Below are 21,823 nucleotides of genomic sequence, written 5' to 3'. Positions count from 1 at the left end.
CCGGGCGTCCCATGGTCCTGATGCCCCGGAGACTATAGAGTGATAGAGCTAATAAATGATAGAAGTCCTGATTCTGAAGTATTTTGTGACTCAGCACTCAGAGACCATTGTAAATGAATCATTTTCCTTGGGGGACAGAGCTTTCTCTGTCGCCGCCCCCACCCTCTGGAACGCCTTACCACTTAACATTCGAAACTGCCCGAACCTGTCCACCTTCAAATCACTCATCAAAACCCACCTGTTTAGAATTGCTTTTAACGTATGATTGCTTTTAAATGTATTTTATTCATGTTTTTATTATTCTGTTGTTTTATATGATGATTTTATCCTTTTTGCAGCGTCTTTGAGTTTTCAGAAAAGCGCTTTATAAATCAAATGTATTATTATTATTATTATTATTATTATTATTATTATTATTATTATTATTATTTTCAGATTCTGGAGTTTTGATGTCTTTAGATTCAGAGTCAGACGGCTCAAACATGCAGGCTGTGAACTCTCTCTTGACCTGTCAATCAAGGAGTTAGGCCACGCCCACACAGTCCTTAAAACTGTTCTGACCTATAAAATAAGATGTTTTTTAACAGAGTTTTTTCATAGTTGTGGATGTTTATTTTCACTCAGATTTTTTGTTGAAGCTTGATTACACCTTTAATTTTGATATTGTATGTGAATTTTAAATATTCCATTTATGTTTCCAGAGCCTTTAAGGGTTAGGTTTACCTTCAGTAACTGTGAAAGATGTGAGTTCAAACTTGGGGGAAGATAAAGATCTGAGTGAAAGATTCAACACTGACTTCAAACACTTGAAGTGTTATTCTGACTTAAAGAAAAATTACGCTAAGAGTATCTTGATGTTTTTGTCTGTTCACCAGACTGCATTCAAAGTCAACTATGAGTCCTTTTTGTGTGCATATTTGATTTATGGAGGTTTTATTTCTGCAAAACTTTAATTAAACTTAAAAAGTGATTGAAGATCGATGATGTTAATTTACGTCGAAACTCTTGCCCAAGCGGAAACCTCCGGTCTCAAACTATGATGCCCATGCGTAAGTGTTAAAAACTGCAGTTCATCAAGTGTCCACTAGAGGCTGGCTGCAGAAACAACGGCAACCACATACACACCCATTCAAAGAGACGTTCTTTACAGCAGAAATAAACATGTTTACAGCCTGGTTCAAAAAACAGCTTGGGTCTAACGTGGCTATTTTCTCTATCGGCACACACTGTACGGGGGGTGAATTCTTTCCCTCATTCATGTCTTAGGATACTCTGATGTTTGCAAGAGGAGGATATAACACAGACAGCGTTTATGTTCCCCTGACTGCAGATGTGGTATAGCAGATCAATGATATTTTACTGCGCAGCGTGCGTGGGGGATGGTGTTGGCTTATTGGCTCTTTCATGGTTTATATTGTCCCCTTCCCCGATGTCTCTCCACCTGCACCCTCTTCTTACCTCTCTTCTCTCCGAAGTACAGGGTCTGCTGCGCGGTGTTGGACCATTGCAGCGAGGAGTTGTCGCTCTCTGCCACCCGGCAGGTCAGGATCACCGTGCCCCCTGCGGACACTGTTTCATCTTGGGTCACCGGCTGCAAGGGGTCGTCATCTGGGAAACGGGAGAGAGAGAGAAGGGGGGAAAAAATTTATGAGACAGAGCGATAGAGAGGCAACCGAGACAAGTCAGAGAGAGTCTGTGTTTATATGAAAATACAAGCCAAAAACAGTCACACACACCAACACACAAATCAGATAAACCCACAAAACGCATTACTCGCCCTGCTCTCTCTCTTTCCCTCTGCCTCCCTCCGCCCCTCTCTTTCTCTGCTTGTCAGATTATCTATATATCTCTATCTGTCTTTCTGAAAGCAGAGACACAATGCACGCACACACACGGACACGCTGTCACAGGGACAAAAAAAGCAGACAAATGGCTATCTGCTTGTATGTCTGCGAGGCCAATGTAAGAGCGATGAGTCAGGAGCGGGCCTCGCATCCAGAGACTGCACGACCTGAGGGAGCAGCCAGAGATGAAGAGGCAGTGGCAGGCGCTGGTTCTTTGCAGGTCAAAGCAACAACAAGAGCACTGTCTCATACCTCTAATGGCTCCGTAACCCTCTTTTGTCAAAATCTGTGTCACTTTTTAACGCCATGCATATGTATCGGCTGGTTCAGGACACGCTCAAACGGGACAGGCATTATGGAAATGAGCAGGTCAGAGGGAATGAGAAAGAGAATACAAATGACCCGGTATAATGAAGGGATTCTGAAGGCTGGGGCTGGAACGGGAACACCACAAAAAAACCAACAACAGTGCACGGTGAACCGCCTGGGTGTGTAACAGTATTTAAATTGGCTCAAATTATGGTATTTAACAGCACTCCCTTGATAACGGGTGATGGTGCAGGCTAATTCTGTGCTTTGCATTCAGTGAGCACGGCAGGCGATTACATGGACCTGAATAACAGACATGCACTTCAAACATGAAGCAGCTCTTATGGGGAAAGAATGCAAAACATGGTCACTCCTCAGCTGCTGCTTTTACATACTGCAACCTTCCCCTCGCACGCTTCAGCGCTCACTCAACCAGATCTTGAGTTAAACAAAAACGTGGCTTAATTGACAACAAGACCGAGCCTACATCTCGTAAGAAGATACGCCTCAAAGCGGTCTCCTCACCCCTGAAAATATGGCGTGTATAAATAGTTTAATTGGAACCAAATTGTCAAACAGGAGACAGGTTTATATTCGCCGTGCAGCGTTATCGCATCCTTGCACCGGCGGTGGAATTGATTTTTTTTTTTCTACTGCAGGGAGAACATCTGCTTAAGTGCGCTACAGCGGAACTCCCATCAAGGCATAAGAAGAGGAGGAACGCTCGCAGAAGAGGATGCAGAAGAGGAGGTGAGCAAAGTAACTGCATGTAGCTTCAAAAACACACGACTGCACAACATGAGCTTAGAGCAGCAGGAGGCGGCTGTTAGTTTCTCTGTTTGTAATTCTGAAGCTGGACGGCGGGTTAAGAATCTTTCAAAACATAAGATATTAGAAAAGGAAAAGCAGCCTTGGGTTTGCCTCTGGGCTGAGAGGATTCAGAGTTGAACACGTCTTAAAGGTGCAAGTTGACGCTTAGAGGCTTCCAGAGTTCTTCGTGTCAGAGTAAGTCCTCCCTCTCTCTCTCTCTCTCTCTCTCTCTCTCTCTCTCTCTGTGGTGTTCCACTGCAGCTCTGACCTTGTGGTTAGTTTATCTAAGCACCATGATGGCTGGGGGCTGAATGTGTGGTCAAGTGCACCTCGGATTAGTGTCTCCTTTAATAGCATCTTGGGCTAATTCTTGCGGCTGATCGTAAGAGCTCCTCCACTTGGCATGCACACTCGGGCTGAATTGGCTGTCCCAGTGTATCACTCATCAAGCCAACCGCAATGAGCTCTGGCAAGTTGGCCAAACTTGTGTTTAATGTTTGGCTGCTGCGGCGGAGAGCTGGCATCTATTCGCAAGGAACAACCTGTGTTGGAGGCTTCAAGTCATAATTGTGACTGTAAAGCAGCTTTAGGGGTAAATGCTGCATCTGAAGGAGGTCACATAACCTACAGTGGATCTCTTTAATTGCACTTCTTTCTAATGATGCACGATTCATTTATTGGATGCTCTGCTCATCTAAGTGCAACTATCTCATTAAAAGTGCTTTGACATATCTTCATAAGCACACACATTGTGCCTCCTTGTTCTCCTCCTTCATGTTTCGTTCCCATCAGACAGTCCAGAGAAGCCGAGGAGGATCAATAGCCCATATTTAGTGGGAACACCTGTGTGGTTTCTACATACATCTCTGTCTTTTCTATTATCTGGTCATTTCAGAGTCTTTTATTTTCATTTCAGAATATCGATCTGCTGCACTGGTGGCCTTAAAGTAAGATAAGTGAGGAGGCACCCAGAAGATGACAGGCTCGATCCGTGAACCCGCAGGGTATATCTGAGAGTCCGGAGCAGCACCTGTAGCTTGTTCATTAGCCGCGTGTTGTCAGTCAAATAATCAATAAGAAAAAAATGTGCTGTTTGAAATTGCAAAAGGTTGTCTGGAGGCACGGGGCTAAGTCAAAACGTTTGTGTGATTATTCAAAGGGAAGCAGCTTCATTCACAGCGAGAAGGACACTTTACTTTAAGACAGAAAACTGCAGTAAGACCGGACTCTGAAGGACTAGACCAACAGGCTCACAAGGGGTAGGGAAAAAGGAGTAAGGAGTTAAGAGTAAGGAGTAAGCCTCAAGGAGTCAGGAGTCAGGCGTGAGGGGTAGGAAGTAAGGAGTAGGGAATAGGGAGTAATGAGTAGGGAGTAAGGTGTAAGGAGTAGGGAGGAAGGGTTAGGGAGTAGGGATTAAGGAGTAAGGAGTAGGGATTTACAAGTAAGTAGTAAGAAGAAAGGAGTAGGGAGTAAGAAGTGGGGAGAAGGGATTAAGGAGTAAGGAGTAGGGAGTAGGGAGTAAGAAGTAGGGATTAAGGAGTAAGGAGTAGGGAGTAAGGAGTACGTAGTAGGGAGTAAGGATTCAAGAGAAGGGATCAAGGATTAAAGAGAAAGGAGTGGGGAGTAAGGAGCAAGGAGTAAGGAGTAAGTCATAAGGACTAGGGAGTCAAGTGTGAGGTGTAGGAAGTAATGAGTAGGGAATAGGGAGTAATGAGTAGGGGATGAATTGTAAGGAGTAAGTAGTAAGGAGTATGGAGTCAGGTGTGAGAGGTAGGAAGTAAGGAGTAGGGAATAGGGAGTAAGGTGTAAGGAGTAGGGTATGAGGATTAAGGAGTAAAATGGTAGGGAGTAAGGAGTAGGAATTAAGAAGTAGGGATTTACGAGTAAGTAGTAAGGAGTAGGGAGTAAGAAGTATGGAGTAGGGATTAAGGAGTAGGGAGTAGGTAGTAAGGAGTACGTAGTAGGGAGTAAGGATCAAAGAAGGAAGTAAGGATTAAAGAGAAAGGAGTAGGGAGTAAGGAGCAAGGAGTAGGGAGGATGGAGTAAGAAGTAAGGAGTAAAGAGTAAGGAATAGGGTGTAAGGAGTATGGAGTAGAGAGCAGGGATTAAGGAGTAAGGAGTTAGGAGTAGGGATTAAGGAGTATGGAGTAGAGAGTAGGGAACATTCAAACAGCAACAATAATGAAAATAATTCAAACTATGTCGGAGTCTGACAGCAATGCAACAGAACTATATTGATTAATGAAAGCCAATTAATAAAGCTTCATCCCGCTCTCATGGAGCATATGGCCTCCATGTTTTAATGATAATTAAATGCATTCTGCATCTGAACACTAAAGCTCCACTTATGAATACAAATCACTTAATGCTGTAAAGTATACGAGCATGGCAGCAACCTCATTAGCCCTATCGGTCAAATATTCACACACAATAAGCTGGAGCCTTGTGTGGGAGGACTTCACCCGCATCAGCATCATGTGTCTGTCTTTATCATCATCATCATCAGTGTAAACAATCGATTGCCAAAGCTTCAAATCATAACCGGAAGCCTGTCCACTGCATGTTGTTTGTTATTATCTACACTGACCAATTATTAATCCACCAATGAGCAAGCACAAAGTAACAGGCATGAAAACAACTTCCTTTAAAGAGGCAGAGACCCCGAGCAGGACCAGACTACCATCCACCTCTACTGAAGCATGACCAAGAACACTGTTAGTTCTTATTTTAACCACAATACATCATCCAGTTCATTCAAAACTGCCTCCCTGTGTCGTCATCTTATAGAGCCCGCCCCTTTTCAAATACAGGACTATGATTGGTCCGGTATATATCTGAGACTAGAGGTAAATCTTTGATAATGGCAGCAGTTCAAGTCCCATCTGTTCGTGAAAATGAAGCTGATGGGTCCAGAGGCAAAAGGAAACCAGCTGGAGAAACTTCCCTGTAACAGACAGATAACTCAAGCAGGACCAGACTCTCAACTACAGTCAACTCTTTCTACATCAATCAAAAAAACTAGCTTGTTGTCACTCTTATTGAGTGTTTCATGATTTTTTTGATTAGTTCTACTCATGAATACTAATCACTTGATGTTGTAAAGTATAAGAGCATGAATCAATGCACAATTAAGATCAGTTGGAGCACCGTGTGGGTAGAATCTAACTGTATGTCCATCATCTGGCAATACTTCAATGGATGTAAACAGTCACCTACCAGTTATCCAAATCACAACAATGTGCATAAAAAGTTTTTAAAGAATATTTTGTTTGTTAAAATATTCATAAAGGTCCAACACTGATCCACCAATGAGGAGGCACGAGGCTACAGAGAGGGAAAAACGTCCCTCGACCAACTCTGTCAATAATTACCACGACAGAAAAATGACAAATCTGAGCAGTGAAATGATGGTGTGATACCAAAAGCTTCCATCATAATCAATTAAAACCACTATTTTTCCATTAATAATTAGATGCATTTTGTACCAGATAGGGATGTTAATTTTGAGTATTGTCCATGATCAATCTTTCGAAATGTTAACAATCAAATATCGATTAATCATTAAAAAAAAAAACTAAACCATTTAAAAAACAATGCAAAATGTGTTTTTCCCCTATAATGAAATTTCCTTCATGATACAGTGTATATAAAAGACAGTATTAAACAGCTACGGATCATATTGAGGAGTACAAAATGTTAACACACTGAATATCAACGCGTGGAGCAATCTTATAATCTCCGCGGACATGCAGTCATATAAAGTGAAGGCTCAGACTTCAACATGTGGATTTACTGCAATAAGAGAACTGAACAGAAACATATTTCAGACTCACAGTGTCCAGCTTTTTGTCTGCTCCTTCTTAATTGAGAAAAATAAGAAAATGAACGTGGTCAGGTGTCAGCCGGGAGTGCATCCAGGTCATAATCAGTCCGCAGGTGGAGAAAAAAAGCACTCGTGGAGACCTGTCACTCAGCCACAGCTCCTCCTGTGCGCAACACCTTCAGTCAGCTGATTCACATCGAAACATGCTGTAAACTTAAAACCCCTCCATGATAGCTGAATGAAATATAAGACCACATGATGTTTGTTCCATGTGATAGAAAATCCAAACAAAAAATGAGTCAGTTTTAACTCGATTAATTGATAACATCCCTAGTACCAGAACACTAAAGCTCCAACTATGAATACAACGGCTCTCCAACTTATGTACTCAGGTGTCGGTCGGTTAAAGGAACAACCATATGGAAAATGGCAAACTGACCGCCGCACACTGAAATGACTTTACTCTGACTTTATTGTGAGCGAACACCGCATTTCGCTAGTTGCCTCCTCAAGCTTGCCCATCGTAATCAAATGGGTGTTCACAGCTGTAAAGTTTCACCGTTCAATATCACACAATTAATATAAAAAACAGAGTCAAAAATGGAGTTTTGCTTCCTGTAACTTTCATTTTGTCATTGTTCTACCTTATTTGAGATCAATTGGTTGTAACGGAAACAAGCTCTAAATCGAAATCCTGTCTATAAAGAGCTTCTATGGAGACTCCTGTATGTTATACTATCCGTTACCATTTATTTGTATTATGATCATATATATTTTTTTAAATGTATTTAATTTATATATAAATGTTTTTTCATTGTATTTATTTATTTATTATTGTTAATAATTTCTCATTATATAGATGGTCAGAAATGTAGAAACTGTGTGTCAAGCTGTGACAAATCAAAATAAACAGTTAAAAAAATGTTTTTTTAAATCCATAAAGGCCCAATATTGATCCACCAATGACAGGGCATTCGGGCAAAAACTAAGCAATGTGAGCCAGAGTCATTGGTGGACACTCATCTGCCTCATCTGGCAGGTGAGAAACAGACAAGGTTGTTATGTTCGTGTTTCTCCAAGACAGAGATCCTCTCGCTGAGATAAATAAAGGTTTAAATAAATAAAATCAATAATAGATGCACATGCAGACAGCGACAACAGTGAAAACTATTATTAGAGACTAGATGTATTGCCAGATGATTATCACATCACAGAAATGAAAATTGGACTCCTATCAGCTGTGAAATCATTGTGGGATACTAAAAGTTGCTATTTAAATTAATGCGAGCTAAAAAACGTGGAAAATTGCCATTCCTTTAGAGCATATGGTTTCAAATGTTTGAGTGATAATTATATGCATTCTGAATCTGAAGCTCCATTATGAATACAAATCACTGGATTTTAAACAGCACACGTCGCAGCAATGGTTTTAGCCCAATCAGTCAAAGCTTAGTCGTGGATATGTTCATTACGGTTGGATGAGACTCCCAGTAACTGTAAGCAGTCGTCACTCCCTGAGATGGATGGGGTTGGCTGTAATCGGGATCAATATGGCCGCCAAAATATTCCACTTTGGGAGAGAAGATAAAGTTTTTCTTGGTTGCCGAAATTTAACGATACACCCAACTCACCGGCCTGTCCAGACTGGCTCAAACAGCTACTTCCTGGTATAGCATACAACCCCTGAAAGCCTCAGATACAGATACAGCTGTTCTTCTTACCTTTGAAGCTACTTAAGAGCACAGTTAAAAAAGGGGAAATTAAGTTCAGCCAGAGTTTAAACAGTTAAGTCAGGCTAAACACCCGAGCTGCGAAAAATGAAAAAGAAAGACCTATCTATCCTTAGCAGACGTTAAGTTAAACACTGTGGCTTACCCTCCTTTCTTCTCCCCTCTCATCCATTCCTCCACTCTTTAACTCTCCCCCCTTTTTCTCCAAGCTGTAAGCCCGAGGAAGACACGGGTATTTAAAGCAACACAATTTACACTTTCCCTCGCTGGAAAACAAGGTGAGAGAACTTAGAGGAAGAGGGCTGAGTGGGATAACAAGTCAAAGGAAGGAGCAGGGAGAGAGAGAGATAGTGATGGATAGATAAGGGTAAGAGGAGGATAAGTGATAAAAACTGAGGCAAGGAGAAGTGCGAGGTTGTGTGTGTGTGTGTGTGTGTGTGTGAAAGTCACGAGGGAGGGGAAGTGAGATGACAGAAAAAGAGTGCGAGGAACATAAAGAAATAGTTCTTAAAAATAGGCTCATTGACTTTTTGCTTTGAGTCTCTCTTTGTTTTTCATATCTCATTGATTTGTTTTAAAAGTTTTATCTCATTTGAAACTTAATTTATGAATATAACCAGCAAGTTTTCCCCCTGTGGTTGGCAAATTACAAAGTTTGCAGCACAGCTAACAGCCCATGACGCATAACAGAAGCCGAATAAGTTGATTTGATGTTTAATCGGTGCACTTTTAATGCCTAAAAAGTGAGCTGCGTACACACCAGTGTGACCAGTGTAAATGCACAGAGGTCTTTTATTGTGTAACAGTGTTTTAACGAGGAGATGGCGCTCAAATGATCAAGTTACCATGCAGACCAGACTAGCGGCGCCACTTTTTACAAGCTTTCCTCCGTCATTACGATATCACGGTGCGTTTAAGAAAACTGTGGTGTACTATTGAGTTAAAAAATCTTGTGCAGTGCTGGTTTGATTAAGAATACTCTTCAATTTTCTGCAATAAACAACATGCAGAGGTTGGTGGCGTGAGTCTCCAGGCATTGGTTGTCTTGCAGCTATCAAAGTTACATTAGCATAATGATTAAGTTGCGCGCCCATATAGCAAATGGTCATTCGCACACTCTGTCCTGGGCTCCAACTCTATCCACTGTCCTATTCTCTGTAAATAAAGGTGTAAGAGCCCCAAAAACATACCTGTAAAAGAAAGAAAAGCTACCGTAGCTAAACTAGCGTAGCATGGTGCTTCCATTTGGCAGCACTGCCACTGCTAACCCTTTGGAATATCAGGGCTTCGTTAAGTTGTGAAGTTGTGAAGTTGAGTCGTGTACAAGTAAGGCTTGGCGTTCAAGTGGCAACCGAATGGGCTAACATGAACATGTTCAGTTTAAGCTAACGTAAGAAAAGGTACGACAATTGGAAAATTCGGTAATGTAGCCAAAAGGGTGTTGTTGTACGGCTTTTACACGTTGCAGTATAAATAACATTTCCTCCACATGTTTAACAAAGCTACTTAGAAAAATGACTAAATGTAGATCAAACTGGATTCCACGGGCTCAGCCATTCCTGAAATCATCATCATTTAAAGTCGTGAACTTGAAGCTTATGGAAAAAATCTCATGAACACAGTCAACACAAATCCTGACCTGTCCTCCCGATATTATAATTTCTGCTGGCAATTCATAACATACATTGCTCATTCTCATTACGTGACTCTTTCATGGTCGTTACTTATCAGAGTTACGTCCACGGATTTGCAAACTCTACAGTGTTGGATAAGTGTAACGATTGTATGGGAGCACGGTGATGCAGAGGCTCTATGTTTATGTGACACTGTAGCAGCATATTGTGAAAAACAGCTCTGCATCCTTTATTAAATGTCAAATTTAGAACGTAACACAAATTATTTCTGATACTGGCCACACGAGGCACACTACAAGAAGTGAGTAATGACCAAGTGGCAACCTCCAGTCTTAAAATATAAAGCCCATGCAGAAGTGTTAAAAACTGCAGTTCATCGAGCGTCCACTAGAGGCTGGCTGTACAAACACAGGAAACCACACACACACACACACACACCCATTCAAAGAAGACGCTCTTTACAGCAGAAATAAACATGTTTACAGCCTGGTTCTAAAAACAGTTTAGGTCTGAGTAGCTCATTTCTCTATCGGCACACACTGTACAGGGGGTGAATTTTTTTATAGCTCTGTTTTATCGAAGATATTAATCTTTCAGGTTCTGCCCATTTAAGGGCATGGCTGACTTGATTGACAGGCAGGCACCCTGTAGCCGTTAGCAGAAAGGCTAAAGGCCCACCTCTTTACCTCACACTAGCTCGGACGAAGTTAAGTTTTGTTTGGCATTTCCAATATGGCACCCGCTGACGATTGGCTTCAAAACAGGGGTGACGTCATGGATACATTCATTTGAAGCACTGCCGTACTGGAAGCTAGAGGGATCGCTAACCCCACATAGCGCAAACGGACGGTACTAGAGAGGGCTACACAGCCGCACAGAAACTGCTCATTGCTGATTTTGCTGAACACAATAAAAAGAGGAAGACGGTTTAAACCTTATCTTCCAGATTTTACAGAAGAAGACAATTGAACAGAGATTTTGTGAAAATTGATGTCACTTGAGAAGCACATGTACCAGCTAACGAAGCTAACGAATAAAGACAAATGAATCTACAACAAAATAAGTCATCAGTACTTGCATCTCTGCTACCTTGTGTGCTTCCATCATGTTTTTCTCCCTCGTGCTGGAAACATAAACTCACACTGGAATGACGCCACGCACCAAAAATAGCCTCTGTGAGCTTCCTGAGGGTTTTGCAAAGTCGAAGCATTACATATGAAAAATTTACTTTATTTATTTATTTACAGTTTGAAATGTTCCGTCTGCTACAAAGAAAGCTCTTGTGTACGTGTTTTCTTCTCTTCTTCTCTGAGATGTCTTTTTTAATCTCGTCTAATCCTTCCTGCTGAAATATTCAAAGAGCACAGAGGTGAACTTGTCTCATGCGTGCTGTACTTGGTTAATGAAAGTTTTCACGCGTTTGTCAGTCAGTTTCTGTCTCTGGTCTAATGAGTGCTTTTCACAGGAAGTCATGCACTACCGGTGGAGTCTACTTAATGCAGAATATGTGCAGTTTTTGATGGATGGAACTAATTACTGACTTCATGTTTGCTCTGATTCCTTTTTTAAAGTATCATGCGGCATGAGAGGGAGTCTGTCAGTCACTTTCAAGGACAGAGACGCAGAATTTTTCTCTTTGACACTATTTCCTTTTGCACAACACGCAAGTTAACCTTCACTGCGACTGAAAAAATGCGCCTCTTTCTCCTCCGAGCTGCAGTAATGACATCATCAGGGCTGTTTATAGAATAAATGAGCCCACATGTTGCTGTAGTGTTTGTCTCACAGCTGTCTCCTCCTCCTTGCATGTTGTTAGGATCTGCTTTGTGATGAGACAGGATCATTTTTCTGTTGTTGCAGTACCAGAGCTTCCCACTGAGGCAGAGTGGCAGCTGCAGCTGCACAGCATCGCTTTATCCAGCTCCCTGTTTACATCCATGGAACAAGCCTAAGTCTTGTCATTCCAGTGAGGTTGCCAGATCTGGCACGGGGGCAAAAAATCAGGGGCTCCCTGACCGTATCTGGTGTCAGTGGAAAGAGCAGCTGCGCAGGCGGATAAATAAAACAAGAAGAGTGACTGATTCCAATTGTTCACGTCTCTCTGTGGGTTTTGATGGATATACTATGTAACTGCCTCCTGTCTTAAAGCTAAGCTAGGCTAACTCCTCTAAGTCCTGATGCCAGCTTGGCTCCAAACTCACAGACAAGAGATTTATTTCTGATCTCACACTCAGGAATAAAGCAAATAAGCCTATTTCTTAAAAAATGTTGAACTATTCCTTTAATTAAAACAGCTTCCTCCAGGCTCAGCCCCTCTCTTGCTCCTCCATCTGTCTCCCTCTATCCCCCCGCCCCTCCTCCTCCTCTCCATCTGCCCCGATGTCCTCCTCAGTTTCCTCTCGTCCTCCCTCACCTCTTCGCCCTTCTGTCGAGCGCCCCCCCTCCTCCTTCCTCCTTCCCCCAAATTCCCGATCAACTCGTTTGCTTTTTGAAATCCTTAATTCCGTCTTTCCCTCCTTTTTTTTTTCTTTTCGTCCTCTCAGGGAGGCTTTACAGTGTTTCTGCTAATTAGCGCCGGCTAATGAACTTTATTTACTGCAATACAAGCGGCTGAGCGTGCAGGCCTGAGCTGAGTGTGTGTGTGTGTGTGTGTGTGGGTGTTTGCATGATGAGGTTATTATCTGCATGTGCACGTGTGTGAAGGTGTTTGCATGCATGGGTGTTAAGTGTTGTTGTTTGCAAGGAGGTAATTATCCGAGTGTGTGTGCCTCCTCGTGTATGTGTGTGTGTGTGTGTGTGTGTGTGTGTGTGTGTGTGTGTGTGTGTGTGTGTGTGTGTGTGTGTGTGTGTGTCTTATTATCTCTGTTTGTACGCCAAGCGTGTGTTTGAGCTCCAAGTGCAGTTGTGTTTGTTTTTTCAGGCAGGATTTTATCTGTTTGTGCACAAGTGTGTGGGAAGAAGTATCTTTTTGATTCATGAGATGGTTTTTATCTGCATGTGGTTGTGGCTGCGTGTGTGCATGTGTGTGTGTGTGTGTGTTGGCATGCGTGCGCCTGTTTTTCCGCTGCAGCTGCACAGAGGGAATACTGTGCTGCGGTGTGTGACAGACAGAGTCATGTGTCTTGGTGCTGCCGATGCTGTACACACTTGATGGGAAATTCAGCCAACAGTGTGCGGTTTGATATGGCATGGTATGATACAGGCCATTACACACACACAGAGGCATCCACTGGCACGGTGCGAGCATGCCGGCACGCCCCCCCCAGGATTGTGCAGAGGAGCCCAGCGCGCGCACACAATCGCACACGGGCAGGAAAGCACAAACGTTTGTCTAAAACAAACAACACCTACGCTTTCAGGAAGACATAAATACATAAAAATGTGCTTAAAAATACATCAGATAGAGATGGAGACATAGAACAAATATGCAAACATATGCACACAGAGGACGCATTCACACACACAAGCACACACACACACATGCACGCAGAGCAACCTCCCCCACACCATCCATCTATGTCCAGCTGTCCCCGAATTCTGCCCATCCCCCTGGGTGTGTGTTTGTGTGTATCAATAAGTATATACAGTGTGTGTGTGTGTGTGTGTGTGTGCCCTTCTGTCCACCTCCAACCTCCTCAACCTCCCCTCTCCTCCTCTTTTTAATCCCTCTCTCTCCCTTTGTTTTCTCGTTGCAAAAATCTGCAAAATTCGAACCAGATATTTGAGAAATTAGCCCGTTGAATGAAAACATCTGCAACGGAAAACAAGTCTCTCTTTTTTTTTTCAAGTAGCATCCCACTCCCCCTCACCACCACCACCACCACCGCCGCCACCACCTCGCTCCCTCTCCCCCCCTCCTCCTTCCTCCTTCTTCACTCCGAGACAAACACTTCTCTGGCCTGTGAAGTGCGGAGCAGAGCGGGTGTAGCGAAATGCTTTGTTTTCCGCCTGATTTTGGCGGCTCTGCAGCCTCCTAATGGAGGAACGGTTGTTGCGATTCTCAGTCAGCCGTCCTGTCGCTGTCATCTGGGGGCACTGAACAAATTACTTCTAATCTTGGAGGGGTGTGGGTGGGTGGGGAAGTGGAGGGGGTGGGATTGGGCTGTGTTTTTGGGATTTCAGCACCCCCGCCTGCTGTCTTAGCACAAACAAACTCCTTAGCCCTCAGTTTGTCCTCAAGCCCGCCTTTTTTATCTGAGCTGAGGGTTTGCAGGGGGGACTGAAGCAGCCCCAACCTTCCTCTGATCAAGTACCCCCTCCATCTACTCCCGCAGCACCAGCCCTGCCACCCCACCCTTCCTCTGGTGCCTGTCAAACATAGTTAGCTAAGAGCTCAGACAACACCCCCCCCCCCAACCCTCCATCCCTCTGTACCTCTCCATCCTCATCCTCCACCAGATAGCCCCCCCACGCACACATTCACACACACCACTCCCATCACATCCCAGCAGTGTGTCTGCAGCAGCAGTGAGGCGCCAAGCCGGCCGCCCCACCCTGCCACTGGAAGAGCGCTATGAGAAAGAAAAGAGAGCGCGGGTTAAGAGAGAGAGAGGAGGGAGAGGAGGGAGAGGGGCTCAGCTTGCAGAAAAGGGCAGCAGCATCACTGCTGACAAAAGAAAAAGAATAATGATTTGCCAGGAAGAGAAAGACAGAGAGAGTTGGGGCAGTGGAGGGAGAGAGAGCGGAAAGACACAGGGGAAAAACAGAGGGAAAAAGAGACAGAGAGAAAGACGGGTAGAGAGTGTGAGGTGAGCGAAGGACGAGGCAGAAATAAGCATATATAGATAGATGGGACCAATGAGGGGAGATGACAGGGTGACTTCGAAAGAGGGCGAAAAAAGACTGAAAGTGCATGAAAAAACAATGAGATGGAGAGAAGTGGAGCGGAGTGGAAAGACACAAAGTCAAAGAGGAGACGCAGGGATGTGTGAGAGAATGGGGGGATGAGATCGGAGAGAAAGAAAGAGTGACAGCAACAGCTGATAAGAGAGAGGATGAGTTCACGTTCTTCAGAGTCTAACTTAATACAAGAAAGCAGAGTTATCATCTGTGTTATCACTCCTCCTCCTCTTTCATGATCCCTCTCTCTGCAGTAAATCCACTCCATGTGACAGGAGGACTAAATCTACCGCTCTGATTCTGAAGTTCAACCGGTTAATACAACGCCTCAGCAGTCAGAGTTAGTCAAATCAAGAGTCTTCCGGTTCAGAAAATTCCCTATTTGTGTTTCCTTTGAAAGTGTTCCCTTGCTGATCCGCAGCAGAGGGAGATTTCCTGGTAGTTGCATGTAAGGCATTTCTTGCACACTGTTTGTACTCATCCCCCCTCTGAAAAAAGGAATGCACAAGAATTTGTATGAAACCCAATTTGGGGGTCTTTTGTGACGCAGAGGGAGTCTGATGTGCTGGGCTCTGCTCTGTGAGGTTTTCAATGTACGATATTCAACCCTCAAAGCGGCTGCTCCCACCATGCAGCATGTGGTAACGTCTGTTGGTGTAGCAGAAAGGCCGATACAGGCGGTACAGGGTGGAGGTTTGGGGGCGATAGATCGGTCAAACAACACAGGACTCAGACCAAAGTGCAAAAAAAGTCCATGTGGGGTCGTTATAAGCCAAACTTCCTAAACTTTCTATCCTTCTTCTGACCTACAAAGCTCTTAATGGTCAGACACCCTTGTATCTTAGAGTGCTCATGGAGACCTATTACCCCTCTAGAGCGCTACAGTCCCAATATGCAGGCCTGCTTGTCATATTTAAAGTCTCTAAAAGTAGTATGGGAGGTAGAGCCGTCAGTTATCAGTTGTCAGTTAGAGCTGGATCAGGCTTGGACCAGCTCTTAGTTATGCTGCTATAGGCTCAGACTGACACACTGGGATCCTTTCTTTCCCTCTGTCTGCCTGTCACTTACTTTAACTCTTCCTGTCTCATTAAAGTTACTAACCATAGACCTTTCTGGAGTCCCTGAGCTCCCTTGTCCCGTAGGTTTAGTTCCTCTGGATCTCTGCTGCTGTGGGCGTGCCAGACTCCAGCTGCTACAACTACAACTATCCGTCTCACCACTATCATCTCTCTCTCTCTTCATCTCCCTCTATCCCTCTCTCCAACACGGTCTCTGCAGATGTGTGTCTAACATGAGTCTGGTCCTGCTGGAGGTTTCTGCCTGTTAATGGAAGTTTGTCCTTGCCACTGTAACTTGCTAAATGCTGCAAAGTGCTCTGCTCATGGTGGATTAAGATGAGATCAGACTGAGTCCTGTCCGTAAGATGGGACCGGATCTGATCCTGTCTTGATGTTGGGTCTTTGTTAATAGTAGAACATAGAGTACGGTCTAGACCTGCTCTGTTTGGAAAGAGTCTTCAGGTTGTTGTGATTTGAAAGTCTTTTTAAAGCTCCTGTGATGATTTTTTAGATGGTACTGAAACAGACACTAGTGTCTCTTCATAACCTAAAAATGCAAACAAGAACATCAGAGACTAAACTGATGGAGTCAATATATATATTTTAAATTTGGAACTGCTGCCAGCGGGTCGGTGTCAGATGAAAACAGCCTTTGTTTACATTTTCTGCAGCAAAGATTCCAAATGATCCAGTTAAAAGGAAAAAGGGCTGAGCTAGACGACACCTGGACGTGCTAACGCTTTCTGTCAGGAGTTCATGAAGCGTGGTCTTGGTTGAGTTTTGAGGGGGACTGGAGGCTGGATCAGGGTGTAATTGTGCTTATACAGTGCAGTCTAACCTCAGGATGAGTCTACTGAAGCTTCATATTAGTTAGGAGTTCTTACAGCATTGTCTCACAGAGCAGTGTGTTTCATCTCCTCTTTGAGTGAAGTGGTATTAGGATTGCTTCTAATATGATTACTGTGCCTTAACATACGTACAAAATGTTTGACAAAAGCAGAACCTACACATTAACGTCAGATAAGCTTTGTTTAGTCGCTTATCACACTGAATCCCATTTATCAGCTCCTGCTACATTTTAATTAGCTCTATCATCGTCTCTCCAAAGTGTTTTGATACCTCTCTTGTTTTGTAACTCTGCGGTAATGCTTCATTATTTCAAAGCTGATCTTTCAAAATGAACCGAATTAGACGCAGATAGACGGAGACATCTTCAAACGAAGCATCACGCCATGTTTACACGTGAGCTCCGGAGAGCCAACCAGGAAGCATCATTTGGGGAGAACCATCCATCTGAACGAAACACAAACACACAAGCACACAAGCACACGGGGGGAGATAAAGAGAGTGAAATCTTTAATGCCTTGGCAAATGCACTGACTGGCCCTGCCAATAGGCCACTTAAAGAAATGAGTAGTCAATTACCAGAAGTCTGCCCTTTAGACTAAGATCACTGGACTCACCACAGGGAACTTCAGAACCTGCACTCTCACTCTCTCTTCCACCTACCCTCTCCATCTCTCTGCACAGACACACCCGTCTTTTAAAAACAGCAATAACACGATGGCTGGAGAAGTTCCTGCTCCGTTCTGGGAAGTCTTACACTTCTTACACACACATTAAGTGGATGATAATTCAATATCATTGTTGATCCTTCAGTGGAATCAACTTGTGATGATGTCAGAGTTTCAAGGGATTCAAAAACCGATTGTTCATAGTGTGTTCTTCATCTCAAAGGTCTCAGTCCAAATCTGTTGCAGTGGTTAGGTGGTCCTCTTTCATTTGAACTCATCTTTACTCTCGTGCACAAAGGAAGGTCAAGGTCAAGTACTTGGACTTCCCTTCATCTTTACTATCAATGCTCGACCTCACTAATGCTCTCTTAGTGGAGCAAATCCCTACGGCAAGGTTACCGAATCTTATGGAAAGCTTTCCGAGAAGACCGGAGGATGTGACGGCAGGAGATTATTGCACATGGTTTTGGAATTGGATGGGTCGTGGTTGCATGTCTACTGATGCTTGGCGAGTGACTGCATGTATATTTAAAGACACAGCAGAGATTTTAACTGATGGATGCCTCTTCGTGACCTACATGGTCAAACGAGATTATCAGAGATGAGATTGTTTCTGTGTGCCTTGTGATTTATGTGATTATGTTTTGTCCTCTTGTCTGACACTGGAGTAGGATTCAGAAACAGACGGAGAAACTCTACAATCAGGGCTTTGCTAGCTAAAAGAGCTAAATATCTATGAACAGGATTTAATGATTATGCTGGTGTGTGAATGCTTCTCTGCTCTCTGAGGACTAAAGAGTTAGACGGTGTGCATCTTTACGTTATTCAGACATTTACTGAGACACCATGACGGGAGGACTCTGCTGCTTGTGCTGACTTTAAAGATGTGAATAAATGAAACAACAACAAGTCTTTCTCCGTCACTCACACAGGATACTATATGGTACGAAATGTGCTTTTTAAGACAAGAGTTGCAGCACATTTTGCTTAATCTTGTTGACACAATAGACCGTAAGGTGAGGTAAAACCGTTAGCTTCCATAAGCATCATAATGGTAAACAATATGGCTAGTTTCGGTTAGCATGCAAATGCTTCGCGTCAGGGTCTTGTCTCACCCTGTCAGGATTTTATTTCCCTTAACTTCCTGCTAGCCATACATCATCCCGCTTATTACCCAGCTACTAACTTAAAATACAAACACCTTGGCGCTGCAGTGATCGTTCCATGGTGATGGATTCTTCTCTGCCTGTTGCGGTGGATTGAACATGAAACTGTCCTCATTCAGCTCTCCCTCTTCTCTGAGCTCTGAGGTTCACACACCTTTAAAATGTCCCAACTTTGAACCCTGCTGCTATCATCACCACAACTCATGGTTTAACTTTCTTTGTAGGGATTGCTAACCTAAAGTTTCTCTCACGCTAACAGAAGCTAACGGTTTCCCCTCACTTTACGGTCTATGGTGTCAACAAGCAGAAGCAAAATTTGCCAGAACTCTTTTCTGTGGATTGATTTGACATGACATGTGATCAGTTTGTCTCTGGCGTTGCTCGTGTCAGTGAAAGTTACTAACTGTCGTCAAGGGGTTTTGACCAATCAGAATCAAGCACTCGTACACAACTGGATGATCAGTAAGAGAGCCGGGTGATAAATAATGTTAAGAAAGCATGGTAAAGGCTCCTTCGTCAGTGTCACATGAATACACACTCGCTGGATAATACAAATACAGTCAATAGTGAAGACAGCTAACAGCCTCTGTCTGACACAGGAGATTTCAGGTACTGTCTGTTTAAGGCACCCCCTCCTTAAAAGCCTATCGCTTCAGCTTATTCAGAAGCCTACTGAAGAAGATCCTGAACATGAACATCAAATCAGTTCCATGGCTTTGTGGTGTCACAATATTCCGTGGTAGAAAAAATATTATTGTAAAACAGAAAAATATTGCTGGACAGGATCCAACATGAAAATGTCTGTAGCCTGCTGATTTAGCATGCTAACAGAAGCTAACTGTTTCCCCTCACCTTACGGTCTATGGTGTCAACAAGTAGCAGTAAAATATGTCTGAACTCTTTTCCGAGGATTGATTTGACATGACGTTAGTAAAAGTTAATAACCGTTGTCAAGCATCTTACACAACTGGAAGATCAATAAAACAGCCAGTTAATAACAATAAATAAAACAAGCATAGATGTTTGGACAGCTCTATCGCCCTAAATGTGTGGAAGCACTGGTGAGTGATTGTATTAACAGGAGTCTATCACCTTCCCTCTCTTCCTCCGTGCAGCAGGTTGGCTTGGATGCTCTATCTCTCTGTGCATGATCACATAACTTTTAATCAGAGTTTAAATGTGATCTTCTGGGTTTGATTTGTGTTTATTGCTGGTAAATGTAAGTTATTAAGCTGATATGGGCTTTCAGAGCTTGTGTCAGACAGTTGCTCTACATGGCCGAAGTTCTTGAACATCACCGGCCAAACTGTCGGACACATAAAAAGCGTCCTGTACTCTCTGATTGGCGCACACAGACACACACACACACACACACACACACACACACACACACACACACACACACCTCTATGTGTAAAACCTCCAGTTAACAGCAGGGACTCAAACACCAGGCAAAAGAAGGACGGTGCTCTTGACTCCCAGGGAAGGGCCGAGATTAGAAAAACGGGTCCAGTCCTCAAGCTTCCAGCTGAGGAGGACGAGGAGAGAGAGAGACAGAGGGAGTGATGGAGGCTGAGCCTGTGAGCAAAGGGTGACGAGCGAAGATATGCTTCAAATTAAATCATTTGGAACAAAAGAGGATTGTTGCCAAGCAACCCAGCCAGAACGGGGTTACCGGGGCAACCGGGGTGACCCAAAGCTTGACCTAAGAAATGGAGTCGCCCTGGTCGTCCGTCAGCACACGAACACTCGCACGAAGCAGACACACACTTCCACCTTTCTCTCTCCGGAGGCCCGTCTGACAAACTCAGAGAGACAGCAGCTTCCTTCTAAACGCAGAACACAACTGAAATGTCATCGCCCGACACACACAGAAAACAAGGCGCTTAATCAAAGGTGAGTTAAAACCATGAGGCTGCGAGGTTAGGCAGCTAATGGGTGACGGTAGCCAACATCAACAGCTAGTGAAGCACAACACATAAACTGTCCAATGTCCAAGATGAGCTTGCAGAATAAACAAACAGAGCTGTATTTTTCAAAGCTGCTTTGGCAGAGCTGTCGGTACACAAACACTGTTTTGATGGATGGATCCCAGATTCTCCTTCAGGGAGTGAAAAGGATGCGCAATCCTCATTTAAGGGACTATTAGAGATGTTTTAGCATGAAATACGGAGGCACTATCTCAACAAGGAACAAAATATAGACCTACGGATTCAGAGAACAGAATCTGACACTTTTATTTCAACCATCCGTACACACTTTCCTTTGAAGCTGCATTAACTTTGTTTCGAATCATCTAAATCCTCTCTGCATCTGGTACCAGCATCACAGACGGTGAATCTGCTGAATCAAGTTGTTCCAGCTCGTCACTGATGAATCTGTATGATGTTTACACTGAATGAAATGTTTAAACCCAAGACGCCATACTCTGATCCTGCATCTTTAAAACACATATATCAATGACTTCTTACTTCTGTCGTGAATATTTTCGGCATACTAACCGTGCATCCCAGGGGCTTTTTGTCCTTCAAGGCCACCATAGCTTCACCAACAGGAGGGGTGAGATGGGGAGAATTTCAATCTAGAATCAAACTGTTAGATATGGCTAAATATTGGATTCGAACTAACTGTTAGTCAAACCAGAAACAGTCAAAGAGGTGGAGCTGAGGCAGGACTTAAACCTCCCTACCTGTCAGTCAACTCAGCCGCACCCGTAATCATGCAAATGTATGCATAACTCTTAGCCGTGTGCATTATACAAAAGAAATCAGCCCATGACACTGGTCACAAATAGAGTAATGAGCTATGGAGACCCAAACAGTTTTTGCAGTAGGCTGTAAACATGTTTATTTCTGCTGTAAAAATGAGCATTTTAATACGGGCTCTAATGAGGATTCCTCTGCTTTTGCAGCCAGCCTCCAGCTGACAAACTGCAATTCTCTGCACTTCCACCCTGGCTTCATTTTGTAATGCTGAAGGTGGCTGGTTGGTTTGGAGTCAGTTAATAAATCATAATCCTATTAAGAGACAAAAGAGACTACAAACCAGTATCATACAGCACTGATGGATACGGTTGAGGGGAGAGAGACACATGCA

At 43.5% G+C, this 21,823-nt stretch overlaps 1 protein-coding gene across 2 annotated transcripts in view; it reads right to left on the bottom strand.

Moving 5' to 3' along the window:
* The window catches only part of cadm3 (cell adhesion molecule 3), a 156,013-nt gene that overhangs the window by 93,519 nt on the left and 40,671 nt on the right, over positions 1-21,823 (bottom strand). For both annotated transcript variants that reach the window (XM_034702996.1, XM_034702997.1), the window contains exon 3: positions 1,459-1,608. In XM_034702996.1, the coding sequence (XP_034558887.1) occupies positions 1,459-1,608 (150 nt within the window). The remainder of the gene's footprint in view (positions 1-1,458; positions 1,609-21,823) is intronic.

This window comes from Notolabrus celidotus, chromosome 15, assembly GCF_009762535.1.
Source record: "Notolabrus celidotus isolate fNotCel1 chromosome 15, fNotCel1.pri, whole genome shotgun sequence".
In the NCBI taxonomy this organism is placed as follows: Eukaryota; Metazoa; Chordata; class Actinopteri; order Labriformes; family Labridae; genus Notolabrus; species Notolabrus celidotus.
Note: the sequence above shows the minus strand (reverse complement) of the source record. Positions and strands in the feature narration are given on the sequence as shown.